This window comes from Pituophis catenifer, unplaced genomic scaffold (assembly GCF_029215685.1).
Source record: "Pituophis catenifer annectens isolate HBS135680 unplaced genomic scaffold, rPitCat1.0.hap2 SCAF_2, whole genome shotgun sequence".
Classification (NCBI taxonomy): Eukaryota; Metazoa; Chordata; class Lepidosauria; order Squamata; family Colubridae; genus Pituophis; species Pituophis catenifer.
The window spans coordinates 4,640,683-4,663,395 of record NW_027256882.1 but is presented as its reverse complement, the minus strand read 5'-3'; the positions used below and the strand labels follow the sequence as shown (position 1 = coordinate 4,663,395).

General features: G+C 41.3%; 1 protein-coding gene across 2 annotated transcripts; it reads right to left on the bottom strand.

The window, feature by feature from the left end:
- Positions 1-692: 692 nt before the first annotated feature.
- On the bottom strand, positions 693-19,473 carry LOC139311595 (zinc finger protein 721-like). 2 transcript variants are annotated; one of them, XM_070936058.1, is made up of 6 exons: positions 18,236-18,493; positions 17,760-17,886; positions 12,391-13,988; positions 1,732-2,551; positions 1,186-1,647; positions 693-792 (listed from the first exon to the last, which is right to left on the bottom strand). In XM_070936058.1, exons 1-6 carry the CDS (start codon positions 18,491-18,493, stop codon positions 740-742), a joined length of 3,318 nt encoding a protein of 1,105 aa, XP_070792159.1. In that variant the 3' UTR covers positions 693-739. The 2 variants fall into 2 exon arrangements, with proteins under 2 accessions (XP_070792159.1, XP_070792160.1); XM_070936059.1 differs by adding exons at positions 19,008-19,124; positions 19,389-19,473 and having other exon boundaries at positions 707-2,264; positions 12,272-13,988; positions 18,236-18,315.
- Positions 19,474-22,713: the final 3,240 nt, after the last annotated feature.

Sequence of the window (22,713 nt, the reverse complement as noted above, 5' to 3'; positions counted from 1 at the left end):
CAGGAATGATCTTGGCAGAGGAACGCTGCCAAGATGTAGCTAATTAGATAGATAGATGTTTTTATTACTTTTTACAAATAAAAGAGTTTTATTAGAGAATACTTCTTCGGGTTTTATTTCAGAATATTGCAACTTGGAGAAAGCCACGGTCCATCCTCTAATTAATGGTGAGATTATCCCAGAGCCAAAAATGGGATTAAATCATGCCCTGACATCCTTGCCTTGCTTTGTTTTGCTTGCATACACCACCTCTTCACAAAGCCTGGAGGCTGATCCCAGACTCAGTTCAGATAAAAAAATAATTAAAGATAAAGCAGCTTGACCAAGCAGAGGTTGTGATCTTTTGGGAGAAAAGAGAGGGGCAATTGTTTTAACAGTTTTTCTTGAGTGACACCTTAACTGAATAGGTAATATCTTTTGATTTAAGAACTTCATCCTAGGAGCTTCCCAAAATCAATCCATTTATTCCGTTGCTCCTACAGCAATCTTCTGAAAGAAGATGTAATTGTTTTTACACTCCATATATTTAGATGGTTTCATATCACAAATTAAGGATACTGCAGTCCCTAAAGAGATCTCCTTCCCACCCTGTATGTAGTCCTGATCCGGGTCATATTAATAAGGTAAATAAGTTGACTGCTTTCCACAGGATATTTCCCACCCCCCACCCACCCCCGTGGGTTCTTTCTTGAGAAGCAATCCTGTTTTCACATTTCTACATTTAGAAATCCATACATTTCTATTTCCCTCCTGTGTAGATCCTCTTATGGGAACTAAGGTGACTTAGTTGCACTAGTACAATTTCTTCCGTGTCTGGGTATTAATGTAGTAAGTAAGGGACTGGCTTGTACTCAAACTCTTCCCAGATTCATTGCATACATGATTCTTCTCCTGTGTGGATCCTGTTATGGGAAGTAAGGGAACGCTTATGACAGAAGCCCTTCCCACATTCCAGGCATTTATAAGGTTTCTCTCCTGTGTGGATCCTGTTATGGGAAGTAAGGCAACGCTTATCACAGAAGCCCTTCCCACATTCCAGGCATTTATAAGGTTTCTCTCCTGTGTGGATCCTGTTATGGGAAGTAAGGCAACGCTTATCACAGAAGCCCTTCCCACATTCCACACATTTATAAGGTTTCTCTCCTGTGTGGATCCTGTTATGGGAAGTAAGGCAACGCTTATCACAGAAGCCCTTCCCACATTCCAGGCATTTATAAGGTTTCTCTCCTGTGTGGGTCCTTTTATGGTAAATCAGATAGCTACCTGCAGCGAAGGTCTTTCCACAGTCTGTGCACTTATAAGGTTTTTCCCCTGTATGCATCCGGTTATGGAAACTAAATTGACTGCTTTGGCTGAAACTCTTCCCACACTCTAGACATTTATAAGGCTTCTCTCCTGTGTGGATTCTTTCATGACAAGTAAGAGAACTCTTTACACTGAAGCTCTTTCCGCACTCCATGCATTTGTAGGGTTTCTCTCCGGTGTGGAGCCGTTTATGGAAGTTCAGGTAACTGCTGTTTTTGTAGCTCTTTCCACACTGCAAGCATTTATAGGGTTTTTCTCCTGTGTGGATCCGTTTATGAGAAGTAAGAGAACTCTTTACACTGAAGCTCTTTCCACACTCCATGCATTTATAGGGTTTCTCTCCTGTATGGATACGTTTATGAGAAGCAAGGTTACTGCTTGTCCTTAAGGGTTTTCCACACTCAGTGCATTTATAAGGTTTTTCACCTGAATGGATCCTTTTGTGGGATGTCAGTTGATTCGTATTTCTGTAGCTCTTTCCACACTCTATACACTTACAGGGTTTCTCGCCTGTATGAATCCTTTGATGGGAAGCAAGGCTACCACTTTGCCCAAAGCTCTTCCCACACTCTATGCATTTAAAAGGTTTCTCTCCCGCATGGATCAATTTATGCTTAGCAAAGTAACTGCTTGTACTGAAGGTTTTTCCACAGTCTACACATTTATAGGGTTTTTCTCCAGTATGCATCCTTTTATGGCAAGTAAGGGAATTCTTCATACTGAAACTTTTTCCACAGTCTACACATTTATAGGGTTTTTCCCCTGAATGGAACCTTCTATGGCATATCAGGTAACTATTAGTGCTGAAGCTCTTCCCACATTCTATGCATTTAAAGGGTTTTTCTCCAGTATGCATCCTTTTATGGTAAATAAGGGAATTCTTCATATTGAAACTTTTTCCACAGTCTACACATTTATAGGGTTTTTCCCCTGAATGGATCCTTCTATGGCCTATCAGGTCACTACTAATTCTGAAGCTCTTCCCACATTCTATGCATTTAAAGGGTTTTTCACTATGTACCCTTTTATGGGAAGTAAGGGAACCCTTCCTACTGAACCTTTTTCCACAGTCTACACATTTATAGGGTTTTTCCCCTGAATGGATCCTTCTATGGCATATCAGGTCACCACTAATTCTGAAGCTCTTCCCACATTCTGTGCATTTAAAAGGTTTTTCTCCAGTATGTACCGTTTTATGGGAGGTTAGATAAATGTTGTCCCTGAAGCTCTTTCCACACTCTAGGCACTTATAGGATTTTTCTCTGGTGTGGATCTTTTTACAAGAAGTTAATTTCCCTCTCCACTCAACACTTTTTCTACAGTCCACACTGTTACAGCGCTTCTCCCTTGCCTGGATCATTTTATGTGAAGTAAGATTATTACTGCAGGAGCTTTTTCCAGTTTTGCACTGGTTACTAGCATTGGGGTTTGCTTTGAATCTTTTTCTACTTTGACCTTTTCCCGTATTTTCTTTGGAATCACGTTGCGTCAGGAAGTGATCCATTTCCACACATTCACAAATAGATTTTTCTCTCCAACTGTGCTTCTTTTCACGTTTCCTCCTTCCCCGCTTATTTGTAGATGTCTCCTCAGGAATTTCAGTTTTGATTATTTCCAATGGCACTAAATTTGTTTCTTGGTTATTTTCCTTCTGCGCATCAAATGCTTGTGGGGGAAGAAAAATAAATTAGAATAATGTACAACGTACGATTTGCTGTCCCATTGCATAGATTTATCTAATACTGGCCATCTGCATAAATACCTTATGCCAGCAGACTTGAAATTCTGGGCTTAGAAAATTTAGAACTACACCGCCTTTGGTATGACCTAAGTGTAGCTCATAAAATTAACTGCTACAATGTCCTACCCATCAAGAACTACTTCACTTTCAACCACAACAATACAGAACACGCAATAGATACAAACTTAAAAGTGAACTGCTCCAAACTCGAAAATATGACTTCAGCAACAGAGTGGTCAATGCCAGGAATGCACTACCTGATTTTGTGGTTTCATCCCCAACCCCCCAAAATTTTAACCTAAGACTGTCTACTGTTGACCTCACCCCATTCCTAAGAGGTCTGTAAGGGGCGTGCGTAAGAGCACCAGTGTGCCTACCGTTCCTGTCTTCCTGTCCTCGGTGTATTTCTCTGTGCCCTCAAGACCCTGCTGTTCCGCCAAGCCGGGCTATCAATTTTATGATTTTTTAATTGGGTTTTAAATTTTTGGGGTTTTAAATTTTAGCCAAATTGTATAATAATTTTAATTATTTTTAACTGATGTTTGTCTTTGTGTTTTTTAATAAGCTGTACACCGCCCTGAGTCCTTCGGGAGAAGGGCGGTATAGAAATAAAATTATTTATTTATTTATTTAATATTCCCTTTATTTGTATTCATTTTATATATTCAATTCATGCTTATACTTATATATATATTATCTAATACGTACTTGAGAAATAATTAGTGATTATTTATTATTATGAATATTGGTTACTAACATCTAACCCTCATTCTTGGCAGTTAAAAGGATAAAGCAAAAACACATCTTGACATCAGGACGTGGCACACAAATTGTCTCAACTATGACACACCCAACTTGCATTCAATAAGACAACATATGTCGGACTTCCGGTCCAGAGCTGCGGCGCCACAGTCGGGGAATTAGCGGGCTCCAACGAGCCCGTGGAAACTCCGACTGACGAACCGCTGTCCGACCGGTCTTCGGACCGACCCCCATCTTGTAGGAATGGGGGGGTGAAGAGGAGCGCCTTGGAGGGACAAGAGGAACAGGCAAGTTCCTCGGAGGCAAGAGGGAATCCTCAAAGTAGGCAGCTATGGCGGCTGCCACAAAGCCGCAGCAGACCGGGACACAAGATCGTGCAGGAGGAAGAAGAAAGAATGAGCGTTTCAAAGCCGGGTGAGTGACACCAACCCAGGCAAATAATGGGATTATTTGGAGTATCTTTTAAAATAAGACCCCAACCTTAAACTGCGGCTACAGATCTGTGGGGCTTGAAGATTTAAAAGAAAGGGGGGGAAAAAATCGAGACCCAAGACAAACTTTGCATTAATTAATTTGGCTAGAAGAACTTGTTTTCAATAATGTGGAAAATTGGTTTCTTTTTTTTTATTATTTTTCTGGTGTGGATTGAAGAAATACTTCTCTGGGAATTTAAACCTGTGAAAGCTAACGAAGTTAATGACGATTGACAGACGGATAGCTACAAAATTGCCATGAAGTCTGCGGTGACTAAGCAGGAGAGTGGATTAAAGAGATTTTACTTTCTACTTGGAAAAGAAATATTCTAAATGGCTTTCTATTTTGGATTATTATGATTATTTTGGATTTAACATTAGACTAATGGATTTGGGAAATCTTTATCCTGTTCTGCGTGATTTTAAGAAGAAAGATCTTGGACCTTTTCTACAATGGAAATTTACAGACTTAGTAAAAAGAAGGTGTGGCGCAGGAACAAAGACAGGAAGTGAAGACATCATGTTTGAAGCAGACATTTATACACAGAACTTTTAATTTGAATAGATGAACTTTGAAGTGGAATATGTGGACAGACAGGAAAAAGAAGAAATAAAATAGATTTAAATTAAATGAAACTAAATTGTAATGTAATGCTTAAAAGCCTAAAGGAATAAAAGGGTTTTGTTTTTTTTTCTTGTGGATTAAACAGGAAGGTTTTTGGAAAGGGAAAAATAATAAATGGCAATTAAAATAGGGATTTATATACTAAGTGGTTAAAAATTACAATGAGAAATGTATACTAATGTGAGATAACTTTAAGAAAACTTATTATTTGTTGTAACATGCCTTAACTATATTTTGCAAACAAAGCTAGATTGTTGACTATGATTAACATATTATTGAATGAAACTATGAAATACACAGACGATAGAGATAAATTGTGATCTAATTTAACAAATATGGGAAATGATGATTATTATGAAACATAATGAGAATTAACTTTGATGAATATGCTGAGACAAGATCAAATAGATAATTATGATGTAAGGGAAAAATAAAATAATGAGGTGAAGGATACTAACTAGATAAGAGTTAGAGACTCGGAGGAAATAAGTGGGAAAATAATTAAATGCTGGAAATCAACCAAACAATGGTAGGAGAGATGGAGGAGATTATGCTGGAAATCAGCCAAACATGAAATGCTGGAAATCAGCCAAACAATAGGAGGAGAGTAGGAGAAAAATATGCTGGAAATCAGCCAAACAATGGAAGGAGTCTGGAGGAGATTATGCTAGAAATTAGCCAAATAAAATATGCTGGAAGTCAGCCAAGCAATAGGAGGAGAGTTGGAGAAAAAATATGCTGGAAATCAGCCAAACAATGGAAGGAGTTCTGGAGGAGATTATGCTAGAAATTAGCTAAATAAAATATGCTGGAAGTCAGCCAAACATTGGAGGGAGTCTGGGAGAAGATCATGCTAGAAACTAGTCAAATATAATATGCTGGAAATCAGCCAATAATGTTGGGAGATCAGGAGGAGATAATATTGGGAATAATCTCAAAAGAGTTGATAACTTGGAGAAGAAATAAGCAATATGTTTTTTTTGTGATAAAACTGTAATATGTGGGATATTTAATTGGAAAGTTCAAGATATTTTGATTTGATAAAAAGGGTCAAATAACTAAGATGTCGACAAAATTGTGTTTTATAAATTTTAACAAAATGGAGATGTATTGAAATTGAACTTGATAATTTTGGTGATAAAATTGTAAGGTATATAATTAGAATAAGAGACTAGAATATTGTTAATAATTATTTGGATATTGATGAGATATAGATACAGAGATAATGAGTTAAAATTTAATTCAAAGTCAAAACTGTAGTGATATATTAGATTTGTTTAGATGAAAGTGTTAGAATTTTATGTTTAGATTGTTTTTTTTCTTTTTTTCTCTCTGTTTTAAATTTTAAATTGTTTTAAATTTTTAAAAGATGTAATGGAAAAATGGAATAGAGCGTGTTAAAAGAATGTAAGCATGTTAACCATCTATGACCGGATTGAAACTCTGTTCTTGAAAGTTAGATTTTATGTTTATGTTTGGGAAAAAATAAAAAAACATTTACAAAAAAAAAAAAATAAGACAACATATGTCATTGCAACACAAAGCAAGACAAAATATGTTGCTGAGTAGGAAAACTGCAACAGGCAAAAACATCCTGTCCCTGAACATCTTCCCAATCCCTCTGCAGTAATGACCCAGGGCCCAAGGATGACCACAAGACTCAATGTCAACCTTTGCTGGTCACCACAGTGATCTCTTTCTTCTAAATGAAACTGTTCTACTTAGAAGACCATAAAGGGGGACTGGAATTAATATAAGAGGAAAAAAGAAAAGATGAAATCATTTTTAATAAGTTACGTACATATCTAAGTTGTAAATAAAGAATCTAGTGACAGCTTGCTCTGACTTAAATTGTCCCCCAGAGGAACCCTTACCTAAAGAGGCCACCATCCTAGACGTTTCCAACATGACTTCTTCTTGCAGGGTTTTCTGGCTGGGATCAAGCAGCAACCACTCTTCACTATTGAAATGGATGGCCACCTCCCCAAAGGACACAGGACCCTAAAGAAGGAAGGAGCCCTGTGAGCAGACTCGATAGAATTTGCAATATCTCCTTCAATACACAAATCCTAAAAGTCTATCGAGATTCTCAGTCGTCCATGGTCACAGTTGTCCTAAAGGTGCTTCAGCTTCTTGGAGGAGAAGCAAAACGTTTTCAAAGAAAAACCAGGAAGTCCAGTTGCCTCTTGAAAAAAGCACCTTTGGGACTAAAATCCAAAGTGAAAATTCTTGATTGGACATTTCCCTAGGCGGACCCAACACATGATATAATAAAAAGGACAGAATTCACAACCTACAAAGAAAACTAGAGGTCTCCTACTGCTCCCCCATATTAGCTCTTCCTTCCTACCTGAGTTGGAAGTCCAGCAGCTCTTTCAGCTCCAGCAATAGAAGATGATTCAATGAACAACGGTGACTCCATTTTGTCCACTGGGAAAGAGAGAGACAGGAAAGGGTTCAACTTCATCTTTTCTACCTTGAAGGCACAATTTAAGATTTCTTCCTGTCCTGCCCAGGAAACCTCCATTTCTCTCTCTTCTACACTCTGCCTTTCATAGGCTCCATCATGGGAGCCAAGAATAAAAGGAGAAGACCAAACCCACCACATGCTGAAGAACAAACCTCAGTTAGATTGTTGTCCTAACCTTTTGGAACAACACATGCAAATTTATACTCTTGGCAACCAAAGCATTTGCTCAATCACTGTAAATTCTTCCCCCTCTCTCTACAGTTTGAAACCAGAGAAATTAGTGATATTCCAGCAACCCAGGAAATGGGTTGGAAATGGCCCAGCAGGGATCCGTGTAGGAATTTAGTCAAAATTATCTCTTTAGGAATGGCAAAAACAAAGAGAAATCTCTCGGGATGGAGGAGGAGCCAGAATGCAAGTCAAGGTGTTCCCTACAAGAGTTGGTCTTCTGGGAAAGGCCAACCATAGGCTTGCTCTGAAGGGAGGGAATTCCTTTGTGCCCCTTAAGTCTTCTAGCTTGAAGAGGGAGTTCTTTCTTATTGGGTCACTTTCTACTAAGTCCAAGGACTAAGACACCAGAAGACACAGAGAATTAAGGATAAGTAGAATCTTCCTAGAAAGTCTCCAATCCAGTGGAACAGTCTGCCCTTACCTAGTGAGGTATCCTGACCTTGACTTTTATCCTTGGGGATCCCTCTGAAAGAAAAATCAGTAGAAAGATTTGTGAGATCCACCCAATTCTTCCCCATTCCTGGAAGAACCTCAGAACCTGAAATATAAGCGGAGAAGGGCAGTTAAGAGGACAGGACAAGAGGAGCTGCATTTTATTTTCTGCCCACAAAACCCTTCTGTCCATCAGTGGGAGAATCGCTCCAAACGACCGACTCTTTCCAAGAACGCAGGAACAATTTCGTTAATGAGTTTCTCTAAATATCTACTCGCATTCTTAACCTCCAAAACTCCATCAGAGAGAAATGGAAGACTTCAAGCAGGTGAAGATCCCTTCAGATTCCACAAAAGAAGCTTCTCTGACCTGCAGCTCTTCCTGCTTCTCCTCTTCTCTGCCAGGCTCAGAAGGGACCTTCCAGCCACTGGCACCGCTGGCTCTCCAAAGATCCTTCCAGTCTTCCAGGAATCGGAATCTGAAGGAAATGTGAGCAGGGGGTTCCTTTAAGCTTCCTTCTCTCCTCCCCCCTCCTTGGATCTCCCCATGCACAGCCAAGAGCAATTATGGGGCGGATTTCCCGCTCCCTCCAATGTCCTTCCCTCCCCTGGGGTGGATCTGAGTGACGGGATCCCGTCTTGCCCGCCCCCACCGGATTCCCAGGGAACAACTCGCAACCGCAACTACCCAACCACGCAGACGGAGTTGCGCATGCGCAGCCGGCTAGTCAGTCGGCAGCCAAGAGCGCGCCCCCTGCTGGCACCTGGGGGGAAATGGCGGCCGTGGGGGCAGCTTTGGAGGATTGGCAGGACAGCCTCTGCCCGGAGCTGCAGCTGCCCTTCAGAGCGAGCTGTGCAAGCGGCATCCGGGAGAAGCCAGGCGGAGATCGTGGGCCTCCCCGGGTCCTGGATCGTCTCTTCTTCTCTGTATCTCGCACACAATACAATAGAACAGAACAGAATAGAATTCTTGATTGGCCAAGCGTGATTGACGCACAAGGAATTGGTCTTTGGTGCATAAGCTCTCAGTGTACATAAAAGAAAAGGTACGTTCGCCAAGCATCATCAGGTACAAGACTGAATGATAGTCGTAGGTCAGGGAGGAGAGTCATAGGCTCCCCCTTTCTCCGTTTCTGCTCCAAAGGCTTTCTCCGCAGGGAGAAATTCGGCCTGGAGACAGATGCCTCAACGGAAGGGAGGCTTCCCATTGGCGAACCGGATCCCTTAGAAGCCAACTCCGAAGTACCCCTGTCAAGCCCCCCCCCCCAATTCCACTTCTCCCCTCTTGTGGGAAGCCTCCGTGGGCTCCGCCTGTTGCTGCTGCTGGTGGGGACGTTGGCCGGGAGGGGGGAAAGGAGGGCCCAGGGGAAGGCTGGGGGGTGAGGACCATTGAGGCTGGTGGGGGCCGGGGAGAGAAGGGGACTGGGGATACCCCTCCCCTCCATGGAAGACGTGAGCGGGATGGGAGCTTGCGAGACTCCTCCCCTTTCCTCTTGGCCACGCCCCTCCCAGTGTGACTCCCAGAAGCAGCAGGAAAAGGGAGGGGTGGGAGGAGCCTATTCTGGCGGGAAGAGCGGAGAGACAGATAGTCACAGTTCTGAGGAAAGGCCACCATGGGGGGGGTCTTTGGGGTCCTCAGGAGGGGCTCAACTTCTCCTTTCTCTGGGTCAGAGACAGAATTGGGCCTCCTTCTGGTCCCCTCCGCCCCCCAGGAGACCTTCTCACACCCGTCGCTGAGGCGAGTGACTTGGAAGAGCCTCACACTGGATCCCCTTCAAGCCCTCAGACTCCACTCTCCCCCAAAGACCCTTCAGCATAACCATGGCGTTTCTTATTTACAAAGGGAAAGAGTGGAATTGCTGGCTGAAGAATATATTGGATGGATTTATTCCATTAATACATGAATGGTATTAAATGGGAAAATATATGTAGGATATATTAAGTGGGAAAATATATGCCTGGACCTCCCTCCCCACAACTACAAATCCTTAAAAGGCCAAAAATACCTTCCAAGTTGCAGAAAGAGGCAAAAGGCTGAAATTTTCTGGTTCCCCTTTGAGTCCTCTGGTGCAAAGGAAGAAGAGAAAGTTGGCTGAGGCACTTTCAATGCTGCATGGATTATTTCCACAGATGTAAAATTATATAATTAGGAAAATATTACTAAAAATGCCAAGATTTTATAATGAGGAATGTTCCCACGTATTGTAGGCTACAATGTCTCGTTTGCTTCTTTCATAGATAAACCTACCTTGCTAATGCTTTTCTCATTCCATGGTTTTCAATGCGTCATTGTGCAACGTAAAACTGAGTCAGATCTGAAGTCATTCCACCCCCTTCTAGCACTTTCTAACATTTTATTTCACTCTCCCCCTCCTACGTATTCACCTGGTGTCTTCATTTAGTTTTATTGTTCAATGTGTATAAAGTAGGGCATCCTTTAAATTGCGCAGAAACTGTTTATTAACCTTTCAAAATGAGAAAGGTGGTTAATAATGAGGAAATGTTTTTAAGAAATATATTAAGATCAAAAGTACAGTCACAATCATGCTAGTAAAAGTTTTCTCCAAAACCATAGCAACCTGACATGTCAACTATAATTGATCTTTCTGATGAACTTGGTATCAGAAAATGAAATACAGGCAGTAAAGTGGCATTTGAAAATCTTGAGAAATAGAAAATACGGTAATGATTAATCTAAGAAACTGAACAATGAATCATTTAAATCAAGAAATTAAAAAACTTTTTTAAAAAATATTGCGCATATGGTACACTGTTGGATCAATAAAACCATTTTTAAAGTCCCTTTTAGCTGGTTGAATAGAGTAGGGTAGGGTAGAGTAGAGAGGCTAGACTAGACTGAGCTGGATGAGATCTTGGAGGCCTTCAAGCCTAGCCCCCTGCTCAAGGAGAACATAAACTGTTTCAGACAATGACTGAAAAATCTCCACTGATGAAGCACCCACAATGTCTGAAAGCAAGTTGTTCTATTGGTTCATTGTCCTCACTGTTAGGAAGTTTCTCTTTAATTCCAGGTTGCTTCTCCCCTTGAGTAGCTTCCATCGGTTGCTTCTTGTCCTGCCCTCTGGTGCTTTGATTGAACTATGATATTGATGTCAATCGCATTGTCCCTCAGCTTATTATGGGTCATATGCATCCTTTGTCACTGCGTTCTTGTATTTCCCAGCTGAGCTTCATATTTTTGGACTAATAGACTTACTGTAGTTTGCCAAGTTCCTTATCAGTTTTCTTTACTGCGCATGTCCTACATTCCATTCCTTTATTACTACTCTTTCCTTTGTTCTCTCTGCCAGGAATGATCTTGGCAGAGGAACGCTGCCAAGATGTAGCTAATTAGATAGATAGATGTTTTTGTTACTTTTTACAAATAAAAGAGTTTTATTAGAGAATACTTCTTCGGGTTTTATTTCAGAATATTGCAACTTGGAGAAAGCCACGGTCCATCCTCTAATTAATGGTGAGATTATCCCAGAGCCAAAAATGGGATTAAATCATGCCCTGACATCCTTGCCTTGCTTTGTTTTGCTTGCATACACCACCTCTTCACAAAGCCTGGAGGCTGATCCCAGACTCAGTTCAGATAAAAAAATAATTAAAGATAAAGCAGCTTGACCAAGCCGAGGTTGTGATCTTTTGGGAGAAAAGAGAGGGGCAATTGTTTTAACAGTTTTTCTTGAGTGACACCTTAACTGAATAGGTAATATCTTTTGATTTAAGAACTTCATCCTAGGAGCTTCCCAAAATCAATCCATTTATTCCGTTGCTCCTACAGCAATCTTCTGAAAGAAGATGTAATTGTTTTTACACTCCATATATTTAGATGGTTTCATATCACAAATTAAGGATACTGCAGTCCCTAAAGAGATCTCCTTCCCACCCTGTATGTAGTCCTGATCCGGGTCATATTAATAAGGTAAATAAGTTGACTGCTTTCCACAGGATATTTCCCACCCCCCACCCCCCCCACCCCCGTGGGTTCTTTCTTGAGAAGCATCCTGTTTTCACATTTCTACATTTAGAAATCTATACATTTCTATTTCCCTCCTGTGTAGATCCTCTTATGGGAACTAAGGTGACTTAGTTGCACTAGTACAATTTCTTCCGTGTCTGGGTATTAATGTAGTAAGTAAGGGACTGGCTTGTACTCAAACTCTTCCCAGATTCATTGCATACATGATTCTTCTCCTGTGTGGATCCTGTTATGGGAAGTAAGGGAACGCTTATGACAGAAGCCCTTCCCACATTCCAGGCATTTATAAGGTTTCTCTCCTGTGTGGATCCTGTTATGGGAAGTAAGGGAACGCTCATGACAGAAGCCCTTCCCACATTCCACACATTTATAAGGTTTCTCTCCTGTGTGGATCCTGTTATGGGAAGTAAGGCAACGCTTATCACAGAAGCCCTTCCCACATTCCAGGCATTTATAAGGTTTCTCTCCTGTGTGGGTCCTTTTATGATAAATCAGATAGCTACCTGCAGCGAAGGTCTTTCCACAGTCTGTGCACTTATAAGGTTTTTCCCCTGTATGCATCCGGTTATGGAAACTAAATTGACTGCTTTGGCTGAAACTCTTCCCACACTCTAGACATTTATAAGGCTTCTCTCCTGTGTGGATTCTTTCATGACAAGTAAGAGAACTCTTTACACTGAAGCTCTTTCCGCACTCCATGCATTTGTAGGGTTTCTCTCCGGTGTGGAGCCGTTTATGGAAGTTCAGGTAACTGCTGTTTTTGTAGCTCTTTCCACACTGCAAGCATTTATAGGGTTTTTCTCCTGTGTGGACCCGTTTATGGGTAGCAAGGCCACAGCTTTGGCTGAAGCCCTTCCCACAGTCTAGGCATTTATAGGGTTTTTCTCCTGTGTGGATCCGTTTATGAGAAGTAAGAGAACTCTTTACACTGAAGCTCTTTCCACACTCCATGCATTTATAGGGTTTCTCTCCTGTATGGATCCGTTTATGAGAAGCAAGGTTACTGCTTGTCCTTAAGGGTTTTCCACACTCAGTGCATTTATAAGGTTTTTCACCTGAATGGATCCTTTTGTGGGATGTCAGTTGATTCGTATTTCTGTAGCTCTTTCCACACTCTATACATTTACAGGGTTTCTCGCCTGTATGAATCCTTTGATGGGAAGCAAGGCTACCACTTTGCCCAAAGCTCTTCCCACACTCTATGCATTTAAAAGGTTTCTCTCCCGCATGGATCAATTTATGCTTAGCAAAGTAACTGCTTGTACTGAAGGTTTTTCCACAGTCTACACATTTATAGGGTTTTTCCCCTGAATGGATCCTTTTATGGCAAGTAAGGGAATTCTTCATACTGAAACTTTTTCCACAGTCTACACATTTATAGGGTTTTTCCCCTGAATGGAACCTTCTATGGCATATCAGGTCACCACTAATTCTGAAGCTCTTCCCACATTCTGTGCATTTAAAAGGTTTTTCTCCAGTATGTACCGTTTTATGGGAGGTTAGATAAATGTTGTCCCTGAAGCTCTTTCCACACTCTAGGCACTTATAGGATTTTTCTCTGGTGTGGATCTTTTTACAAGAAGTTAATTTCCCTCTCCACTCAACACTTTTTCTACAGTCCACACTGTTACAGCGCTTCTCCCTTGCCTGGATCATTTTATGTGAAGTAAGATTATTACTGCAGGAGCTTTTTCCAGTTTTGCACTGGTTACTAGCATTGGGGTTTGCTTTGAATCTTTTTCTACTTTGACCTTTTCCCGTATTTTCTTTGGAATCACGTTGCGTCAGGAAGTGATCCATTTCCAAACATTCACAAATAGATTTTTCTCTCCAACTGTGCTTCTTTTCACGTTTCCTCCTTCCCCGCTTATTTGTAGATGTCTCCTCAGGAATTTCAGTTTTGATTATTTCCAATGGCACTAAATTTGTTTCTTGGTTATTTTCCTTCTGCGCATCAAATGCTTGTGGGGGAAGAAAAATAAATTAGAATAATGTACAACGTACGATTTGCTGTCCCATTGCATAGATTTATCTAATACTGGCCATCTGCATAAATACCTTATGCCAGCAGACTTGAAATTCTGGGCTTAGAAAATTTAGAACTACACCGCCTTTGGTATGACCTAAGTGTAGCTCATAAAATTAACTGCTACAATGTCCTACCCATCAAGAACTACTTCACTTTCAACCACAACAATACAGAACACGCAATAGATACAAACTTAAAAGTGAACTGCTCCAAACTCGAAAATATGACTTCAGCAACAGAGTGGTCAATGCCAGGAATGCACTACCTGATTTTGTGGTTTCATCCCCAACCCCCCAAAATTTTAACCTAAGACTGTCTACTGTTGACCTCACCCCATTCCTAAGAGGTCTGTAAGGGGCGTGCGTAAGAGCACCAGTGTGCCTACCGTTCCTGTCTTCCTGTCCTCGGTGTATTTCTCTGTGCCCTCAAGACCCTGCTGTTCCGCCAAGCCGGGCTATCAATTTTATGATTTTTTAATTGGGTTTTAAATTTTTGGGGTTTTAAATTTTAGCCAAATTGTATAATAATTTTAATTATTTTTAACTGATGTTTGTCTTTGTGTTTTTTAATAAGCTGTACACCGCCCTGAGTCCTTCGGGAGAAGGGCGGTATAGAAATAAAATTATTTATTTATTTATTTAATATTCCCTTTATTTGTATTCATTTTATATATTCAATTCATGCTTATACTTATATATATTATTTATTATTATGAATATTGGTTACTAACATCTAACCCTCATTCTTGGCAGTTAAAAGGATAAAGCAAAAACACATCTTGACATCAGGACGTGGCACACAAATTGTCTCAACTATGACACACCCAACTTGCATTCAATAAGACAACATATGTCGGACTTCCGGTCCAGAGCTGCAGCGCCACAGTCGGGGAATTAGCGGGCTCCAACGAGCCCGTGGAAACTCCGACTGACGAACCGCTGTCCGACCGGTCTTCGGACCGACCCCCATCTTGTAGGAATGGGGGGGTGAAGAGGAGCGCCTTGGAGGGACAAGAGGAACAGGCAAGTTCCTCGGAGGCAAGAGGGAATCCTCAAAGTAGGCAGCTATGGCGGCTGCCACAAAGCCGCAGCAGACCGGGACACAAGATCGTGCAGGAGGAAGAAGAAAGAATGAGCGTTTCAAAGCCGGGTGAGTGACACCAACCCAGGCAAATAATGGGATTATTTGGAGTATCTTTTAAAATAAGACCCCAACCTTAAACTGCGGCTACAGATCCGTGGGGCTTGAAGATTTAAAAGAAAGGGGGGGAAAAAATCGAGACCCAAGACAAACTTTGCATTAATTAATTTGGCTAGAAGAACTTGTTTTCAATAATGTGGAAAATTGGTTTCTTTTTTTTTATTATTTTTCTGGTGTGGATTGAAGAAATACTTCTCTGGGAATTTAAACCTGTGAAAGCTAACGAAGTTAATGACGATTGACAGACGGATAGCTACAAAATTGCCATGAAGTCTGCGGTGACTAAGCAGGAGAGTGGATTAAAGAGATTTTACTTTCTACTTGGAAAAGAAATATTCTAAATGGCTTTCTATTTTGGATTATTATGATTATTTTGGATTTAACATTAGACTAATGGATTTGGGAAATCTTTATCCTGTTCTGCGTGATTTTAAGAAGAAAGATCTTGGACCTTTTCTACAATGGAAATTTACAGACTTAGTAAAAAGAAGGTGTGGCGCAGGAACAAAGACAGGAAGTGAAGACATCATGTTTGAAGCAGACATTTATACACAGAACTTTTAATTTGAATAGATGAACTTTGAAGTGGAATATGTGGACAGACAGGAAAAAGAAGAAATAAAATAGATTTAAATTAAATGAAACTAAATTGTAATGTAATGCTTAAAAGCCTAAAGGAATAAAAGGGTTTTGTTTTTTTTTCTTGTGGATTAAACAGGAAGGTTTTTGGAAAGGGAAAAATAATAAATGGCAATTAAAATAGGGATTTATATACTAAGTGGTTAAAAATTACAATGAGAAATGTATACTAATGTGAGATAACTTTAAGAAAACTTATTATTTGTTGTAACATGCCTTAACTATATTTTGCAAACAAAGCTAGATTGTTGACTATGATTAACATATTATTGAATGAAACTATGAAATACACAGACGATAGAGATAAATTGTGATCTAATTTAACAAATATGGGAAATGATGATTATTATGAAACATAATGAGAATTAACTTTGATGAATATGCTGAGACAAGATCAAATAGATAATTATGATGTAAGGGAAAAATAAAATAATGAGGTGAAGGATACTAACTAGATAAGAGTTAGAGACTCGGAGGAAATAAGTGGGAAAATAATTAAATGCTGGAAATCAACCAAACAATGGTAGGAGAGATGGAGGAGATTATGCTGGAAATCAGCCAAACATGAAATGCTGGAAATCAGCCAAACAATAGGAGGAGAGTAGGAGAAAAATATGCTGGAAATCAGCCAAACAATGGAAGGAGTCTGGAGGAGATTATGCTAGAAATTAGCCAAATAAAATATGCTGGAAGTCAGCCAAGCAATAGGAGGAGAGTTGGAGAAAAAATATGCTGGAAATCAGCCAAACAATGGAAGGAGTTCTGGAGGAGATTATGCTAGAAATTAGCTAAATAAAATATGCTGGAAATCAGCCAAACATTGGAGGGAGTCTGGGAGAAGATCATGCTAGAAACTAGTCAAATATAATATGCTGGAAATCAGCCAATAATGTTGGGAGATCAGGAGGAGATAATATTGGGAATAATCTCAAAAGAGTTGATAACTTGGAGAAGAAATAAGCAATATGTTTTTTTTGTGATAAAACTGTAATATGTGGGATATTTAATTGGAAAGTTCAAGATATTTTGATTTGATAAAAAGGGTCAAATAACTAAGATGTCGACAAAATTGTGTTTTATAAATTTTAAAAAATGGAGATGTATTGAAATTGAACTTGATAATTTTGGTGATAAAATTGTAAGGTATATAATTAGAATAAGAGACTAGAATATTGTTAATAATTATTTGGATATTGATGAGATATAGATACAGAGATAATGAGTTAAAATTTAATTCAAAGTCAAAACTGTAGTGATATATTAGATTTGTTTAGATGAAAGTGTTAGAATGTTATGTTTAGATTGTTTTTTTTCTTTTTTTCTCTCTGTTTTAAATTTTAAATTGTTTTAAATTTTTAAAAGATGTAATGGAAAAATGGAATAGAGCGTGTTAAAAGAATGTAAGCATGTTAACCATCTATGACCGGATTGAAACTCTGTTCTTGAAAGTTAGATTTTATGTTTATGTTTGGGAAAAAATAAAAAAAACATTTACAAAAAAAAAAAAGACAACATACGTCATTGCAACACAAAGCAAGACAAAATATGTTGCTGAGTAGGAAAACTGCAACAGGCAAAAACATCCTGTCCCTGAACATCTTCCCAATCCCTCTGCAGTAATGACCCAGGGCCCAAGGATGACCACAAGACTCAATGTCAACCTTTGCTGGTCACCACAGTGATCTCTTTCTTCTAAATGAAACTGTGCTACTTAGAAGACCATAAAGGGGGACTGGAATTAATGTAAGAGGAAAAAAGAAAAGATGAAATCATTTTTAATAAGTTACGTACATATCTAAGTTGTAAATAAAGAATCTAGTGACAGCTTGCTCTGACTTAAATTGTCCCCCAGAGGAACCCTTACCTAAAGAGGCCACCATCCTAGACGTTTCCAACATGACTTCTTCTTGCAGGGCTTTCTGGCTGGGATCAAGCAGCAACCACTCTTCACTATTGAAATGGATGGCCACCTCCCCAAAGGACACAGGACCCTAAAGAAGGAAGGAGCCCTGTGAGCAGACTCGATAGAATTTGCAATATCTCCTTCAATACACAAATCCTAAAAGTCTATCGAGATTCTCAGTCGTCCATGGTCACAGTTGTCCTAAAGGTGCTTCAGCTTCTTGGAGGAGAAGCAAAACGTTTTCAAAGAAAAACCAGGAAGTCCAGTTGCCTCTTGAAAAAAGCACCTTTGGGACTAAAATCCAAAGTGAAAATTCTTGATTGGACATTTCCCTAGGCGGACCCAACACATGATATAATAAAAAGGACAGAATTCACAACCTACAAAGAAAACTAGAGGTCTCCTACTGCTCCCCCATATTAGCTCTTCCTTCCTACCTGAGTTGGAAGTCCAGCAGCTCTTTCAGCTCCAGCAATAGAAGATGATTCAATGAACAACGGTGACTCCATTTTGTCCACTGGGAAAGAGAGAGACAGGAAAGGGTTCAACTTCATCTTTTCTACCTTGAAGGCACAATTTAAGATTTCTTCCTGTCCTGCCCAGGAAACCTCCATTTCTCTCTCTTCTACACTCTGCCTTTCATAGGCTCCATCATGGGAGCCAAGAATAAAAGGAGAAGACCAAACCCACCACATGCTGAAGAACAAACCTCAGTTAGATTGTTGTCCTAACCTTTTGGAACAACACATGCAAATTTATGCTCTTGGCAACCAAAGCATTTGCTCAATCACTGTAAATTCTTCCCCCTCTCTCTACAGTTTGAAACCAGAGAAATTAGTGATATTCCAGCAACCCAGGAAATGGGTTGGAAATGGCCCAGCAGGGATCCGTGTAGGAATTTAGTCAAAATTATCTCTTTAGGAATGGCAAAAACAAAGAGAAATCTCTCGGGATGGAGGAGGAGCCAGAATGCAAGTCAAGGTGTTCCCTACAAGAGTTGGTCTTCTGGGAAAGGCCAACCATAGGCTTGCTCTGAAGGGAGGGAATTCCTTTGTGCCCCTTAAGTCTTCTAGCTTGAAGAGGGAGTTCTTTCTTATTGGGTCACTTTCTACTAAGTCCAAGGACTAAGACACCAGAAGACACAGAGAATTAAGGATAAGTAGAATCTTCCTAGAAAGTCTCCAATCCAGTGGAACAGTCTGCCCTTACCTAGTGAGGTATCCTGACCTTGACTTTTATCCTTGGGGATCCCTCTGAAAGAAAAATCAGTAGAAAGATTTGTGAGATCCACCCAATTCTTCCCCATTCCTGGAAGAACCTCAGAACCTGAAATATAAGCGGAGAAGGGCAGTTAAGAGGACAGGACAAGAGGAGCTGCATTTTATTTTCTGCCCACAAATCCCTTCTGTCCATCAGTGGGAGAATCGCTCCAAATGAGCTACTCTTTCCAAGAACGCAGGAACAATTTCGTTAATGAGTTTCTCTAAATATCTACTCGCATTCTTAACCTCCAAAACTCCATCAGAGAGAAATGGAAGACTTCAAGCAGGTGAAGATCCCTTCAGATTCCACAAAAGAAGCTTCTCTGACCTGCAGCTCTTCCTGCTTCTCCTCTTCTCTGCCAGGCTCAGAAGGGACCTTCCAGCCACTGGCACCGCTGGCTCTCCAAAGATCCTTCCAGTCTTCGAGGAATCGGAATCGGAAGGAAATGTGAGCAGGGGGTTCCTTTAAGCTTCCTTCTCTCCTCCCCCCTCCTTGGATCTCCCCATGCACAGCCAAGAGCAATTATGGGGCAGATTTCCCGCTCCCTCCAATGTCCTTCCCTCCCCTGGGGTGGATCTGAGTGACGGGATCCCGTCTTGCCCGCCCCCACCGGATTCCCAGGGAACAACTCGCAGCCGGAACTACCCAACCACGCGGACGGAGTTCCGCATGCGCAGCGGGTTAGTCAGTCGGGGCAGCCAAGAGCGCGCCCCCTGCTGGCACCTGGGGGGAAATGGCGGCCGTGGGGGCAGCTTTGGAGGCTTGGCAGGACAGCCTCTGCCCGGAGCTGCAGCTGCCCTGCGGAGCGAGCTGTGCAAGCGGCATCCGGGAGAAGCCAGGCGGAGATCGTGGGCCTCCCCGGGTCCTGGATCGTCTCTTCTTCTCTGTATCTCGCACACAATACAATAGAACAGAACAGAACAGAATTCTTGATTGGCCAAGCGTGATTGACGCACAAGGAATTGGTCTTTGGTGCATAAGCTCTCAGTGCACATAAAAGAAAAGCTACGTTCGCCAAGAATCATCAGGTACAAGACTGAATGATAGTCGTAGGTCAGGGAGGAGAGTCATAGGCTCCCCCTTTCTCCGTTTCTGCTCCAAAGGCTTTCTCCGCGGGGAGAAATTCGGCCTGGAGACAGATGCCTCAACGGAAGGGAGGCTTCCCATTGGCGAACCGGATCCCTTAGAAGCCAACTCCGAAGTACCCCTGTCAAGCCCCCCCCCCCCAATTCTCCCCTCTTGTGGGAAGCCTCCGTGGGCTCCGCCTGTTGCTGCTGCTGGTGGGGACGTTGGCCGGGAGGGGGGAAAGGAGGGCCAGGGGAAGGCTGGGGGGGCGGTGAGGACCATTGAGTTGCTTCTTGTCCTGCCCTCTGGTGCTTTGATTGAACTGTGATATTGATGTCAATCGCATTGGCCCTCAGCTTATTATGGGTCACATGCATCCTCGCCTTGCTTTGTTTTGCTTGCATACACCACCTCTTCACAAAGCCTGGAGGCTGATCCCAGACTCAGTTCAGATAAAAAAATAATTAAAGATAAAGCAGCTTGACCAAGCAGAGGTTGTGATCTTTTGGAGAAAAGAGAGGGGCAATTGTTTTAACAGTTTTTCTTGAGTGACACCTTAACTGAATAGGTAATATCTTTTGATTTAAGAACTTCATCCTAGGAGCTTCCCAAAATCAATCCATTTATTCAGTTGCTCCTACAGCAATCTTCTGAAAGAAGATGTAATTGTTTTTACACTCCATATCTTTAGATGGTTTCATATCACAAATTAAGGATACTGCAGTCCCTAAAGAGATCTCCTTCCCACCCTGTATGTAGTCCTGATCTGGGTCATATTAATAAGGTAAATAAGTTGATTGCTTTCCACAGGATATTTTTCCACCCTCTGTGGGTTCTTTCTTGAGAAGCATCCTGTTTTCACAAAAACCCATTCTGTACATTTCTATTTCCCTCCTGTGTAGATCCTCTTATGGGAACCAAGGTGACTTTTTAATGTGAAGTTCTTCCCACATTCCGTGCACTGGTGCAATTTCTACACATTTATAGGATTTTCCCCCTGAATGGATCCTTTCAGTCCCTTTCAGTTGGGAGAATAGAACAGAACAGAACGGAGCTGGAAGAGACCTTAGAGGTCTTCTAGACCAGCCCCCTCCTCAAGCAGGAGACCCTATACCCGTGATGGGGAACCTATGACACATGTGCCACAGGTGGCATGCAGAGCCGTATCGGTGGGCTCTGTGCACTGCCCTAGCTCAGCTCCGACGCGTGCATCTGATTTTCGGGCCTTCCAGAAGTCAGCAAACGGGCCATTTCTGACCTCTGGAGGGGTGGGGAAGGCCTGTTTTCGCCCTCCCCAGGCTCCAAGAAAGCCTCTGGAGCCTGGGGAGGGCAAAAAACAGGCTTTGTGGGCCCACCGTGCCATCACATACCAAAACTGGGGGACCCTGGGGGGGGTTACCCACCTGCATGGGGCGTATTGAATTATGGATATGGGTACATTCGCACACGACACCTCCCCCCCCGCTTTTGCCACACAACGGCAAAAAGGTTAGACATCACTGCCCTATACCATTTCAGACAAGAGATTATCCAGTCTCTTCTTAAAAACCTCCAGTGATGAAGCATCCATGATTTCTGAAGACAAGCTTTGGTTAATTGTTCTCACTTTTAGGAAGGTTCTCCTTAATTCCAGGTTGCTTCTCTCCTTGATGACTTTCTATCCATTTTTTCCTGCCTTGCCCTCTGGTGCTATGGAAAATAAATCAATCCCCTCCTCTTTGTGGCAGCTCCTCAAATATTGGAATACTGCTATCATGTCACCCCAAGTCCTTCATTTGACTAGACTAGATAAAGTTGGAAGGGACCTTATAGGTCATCTAATCCAACCCCCTGCCCAAGAAGGAAACCCTACAGCATTTCAGATGGATGGCTGTCCAGTCTCTTCTTGAAAGCTTCCAGTGATGAAACTCTCTGTTCCATTTGTTAATTGTTCTGTCCAAAAATTTCTCATTTCTAGGTTGAAATCTAGGTTGACTAGTCATACCCAAATCCTGCAACCGTTCTTCATATGTTTTAGTCCCCAGGCCTTTGTTCACCTTAGCTGTTCTTCTCCAAACTTTTCAAAGTCTCACCACCTTTTTTGTAGTGTGGTGACCAAAATTACTTGCAGTATTCCAGGTGTGGACTTACTAAAGATTTATAAAGCAGTACTAATACTTCATTTCATTCTATGCCTCTGCCTGTACATATAAATATTTGGGAGAAATTTTCACTTGCAACCAAACTTCTGCACATACAGTATCTGAAAAAAAAGCTTAAATACCTTGCCATATGTTTAAAGAAGGCCACTTTTTTCAACACAATTAGAGCTAAAGTGAATATACACACATACATTTTCCCTTCCTTTGCTTGCATAAAACCAGATTTTCACAAAGCCTGAAGGCTGATCTCAGACTCACTTCACATGTCGATTCTGCCTAAATAAAGCAGTTTGTGACCAAGCAGAGGTGAGATTTTAGGGGGACAATTGTTTAGCAGATTTTTTTGAGCGAGACCTTAACTGAATAGGTAATATAACTGGAATTTTAAAAATCTATCCTGGGAGCTTCCCAAAATCCATATATTTATTCAGTTGCTCCTATGGCGA

What these genes read in the sequence shown, in the direction of transcription:
- LOC139311595 (XM_070936059.1), bottom strand. Translation starts at nt 19,104, where the DNA reads ATGGGGAAGAATTGGGTGGATCTCACAAATCTTTCTACTGATTTTTCT. An exon ending in TAGGATGGTGGCCTCTTTAG is followed by an intron (nt 13,989 to 17,759) that starts GTAAGGGTTCCT and finishes TTCCCCCACAAG; the next exon opens with CATTTGATGCGCAGAAGGAA. An exon ending in GGCTTCTGTCATAAGCGTTC is followed by an intron (nt 2,265 to 12,271) that starts CCTTACTTCCCA and finishes AATTAGTAGTGA; the next exon opens with CCTGATAGGCCATAGAAGGA.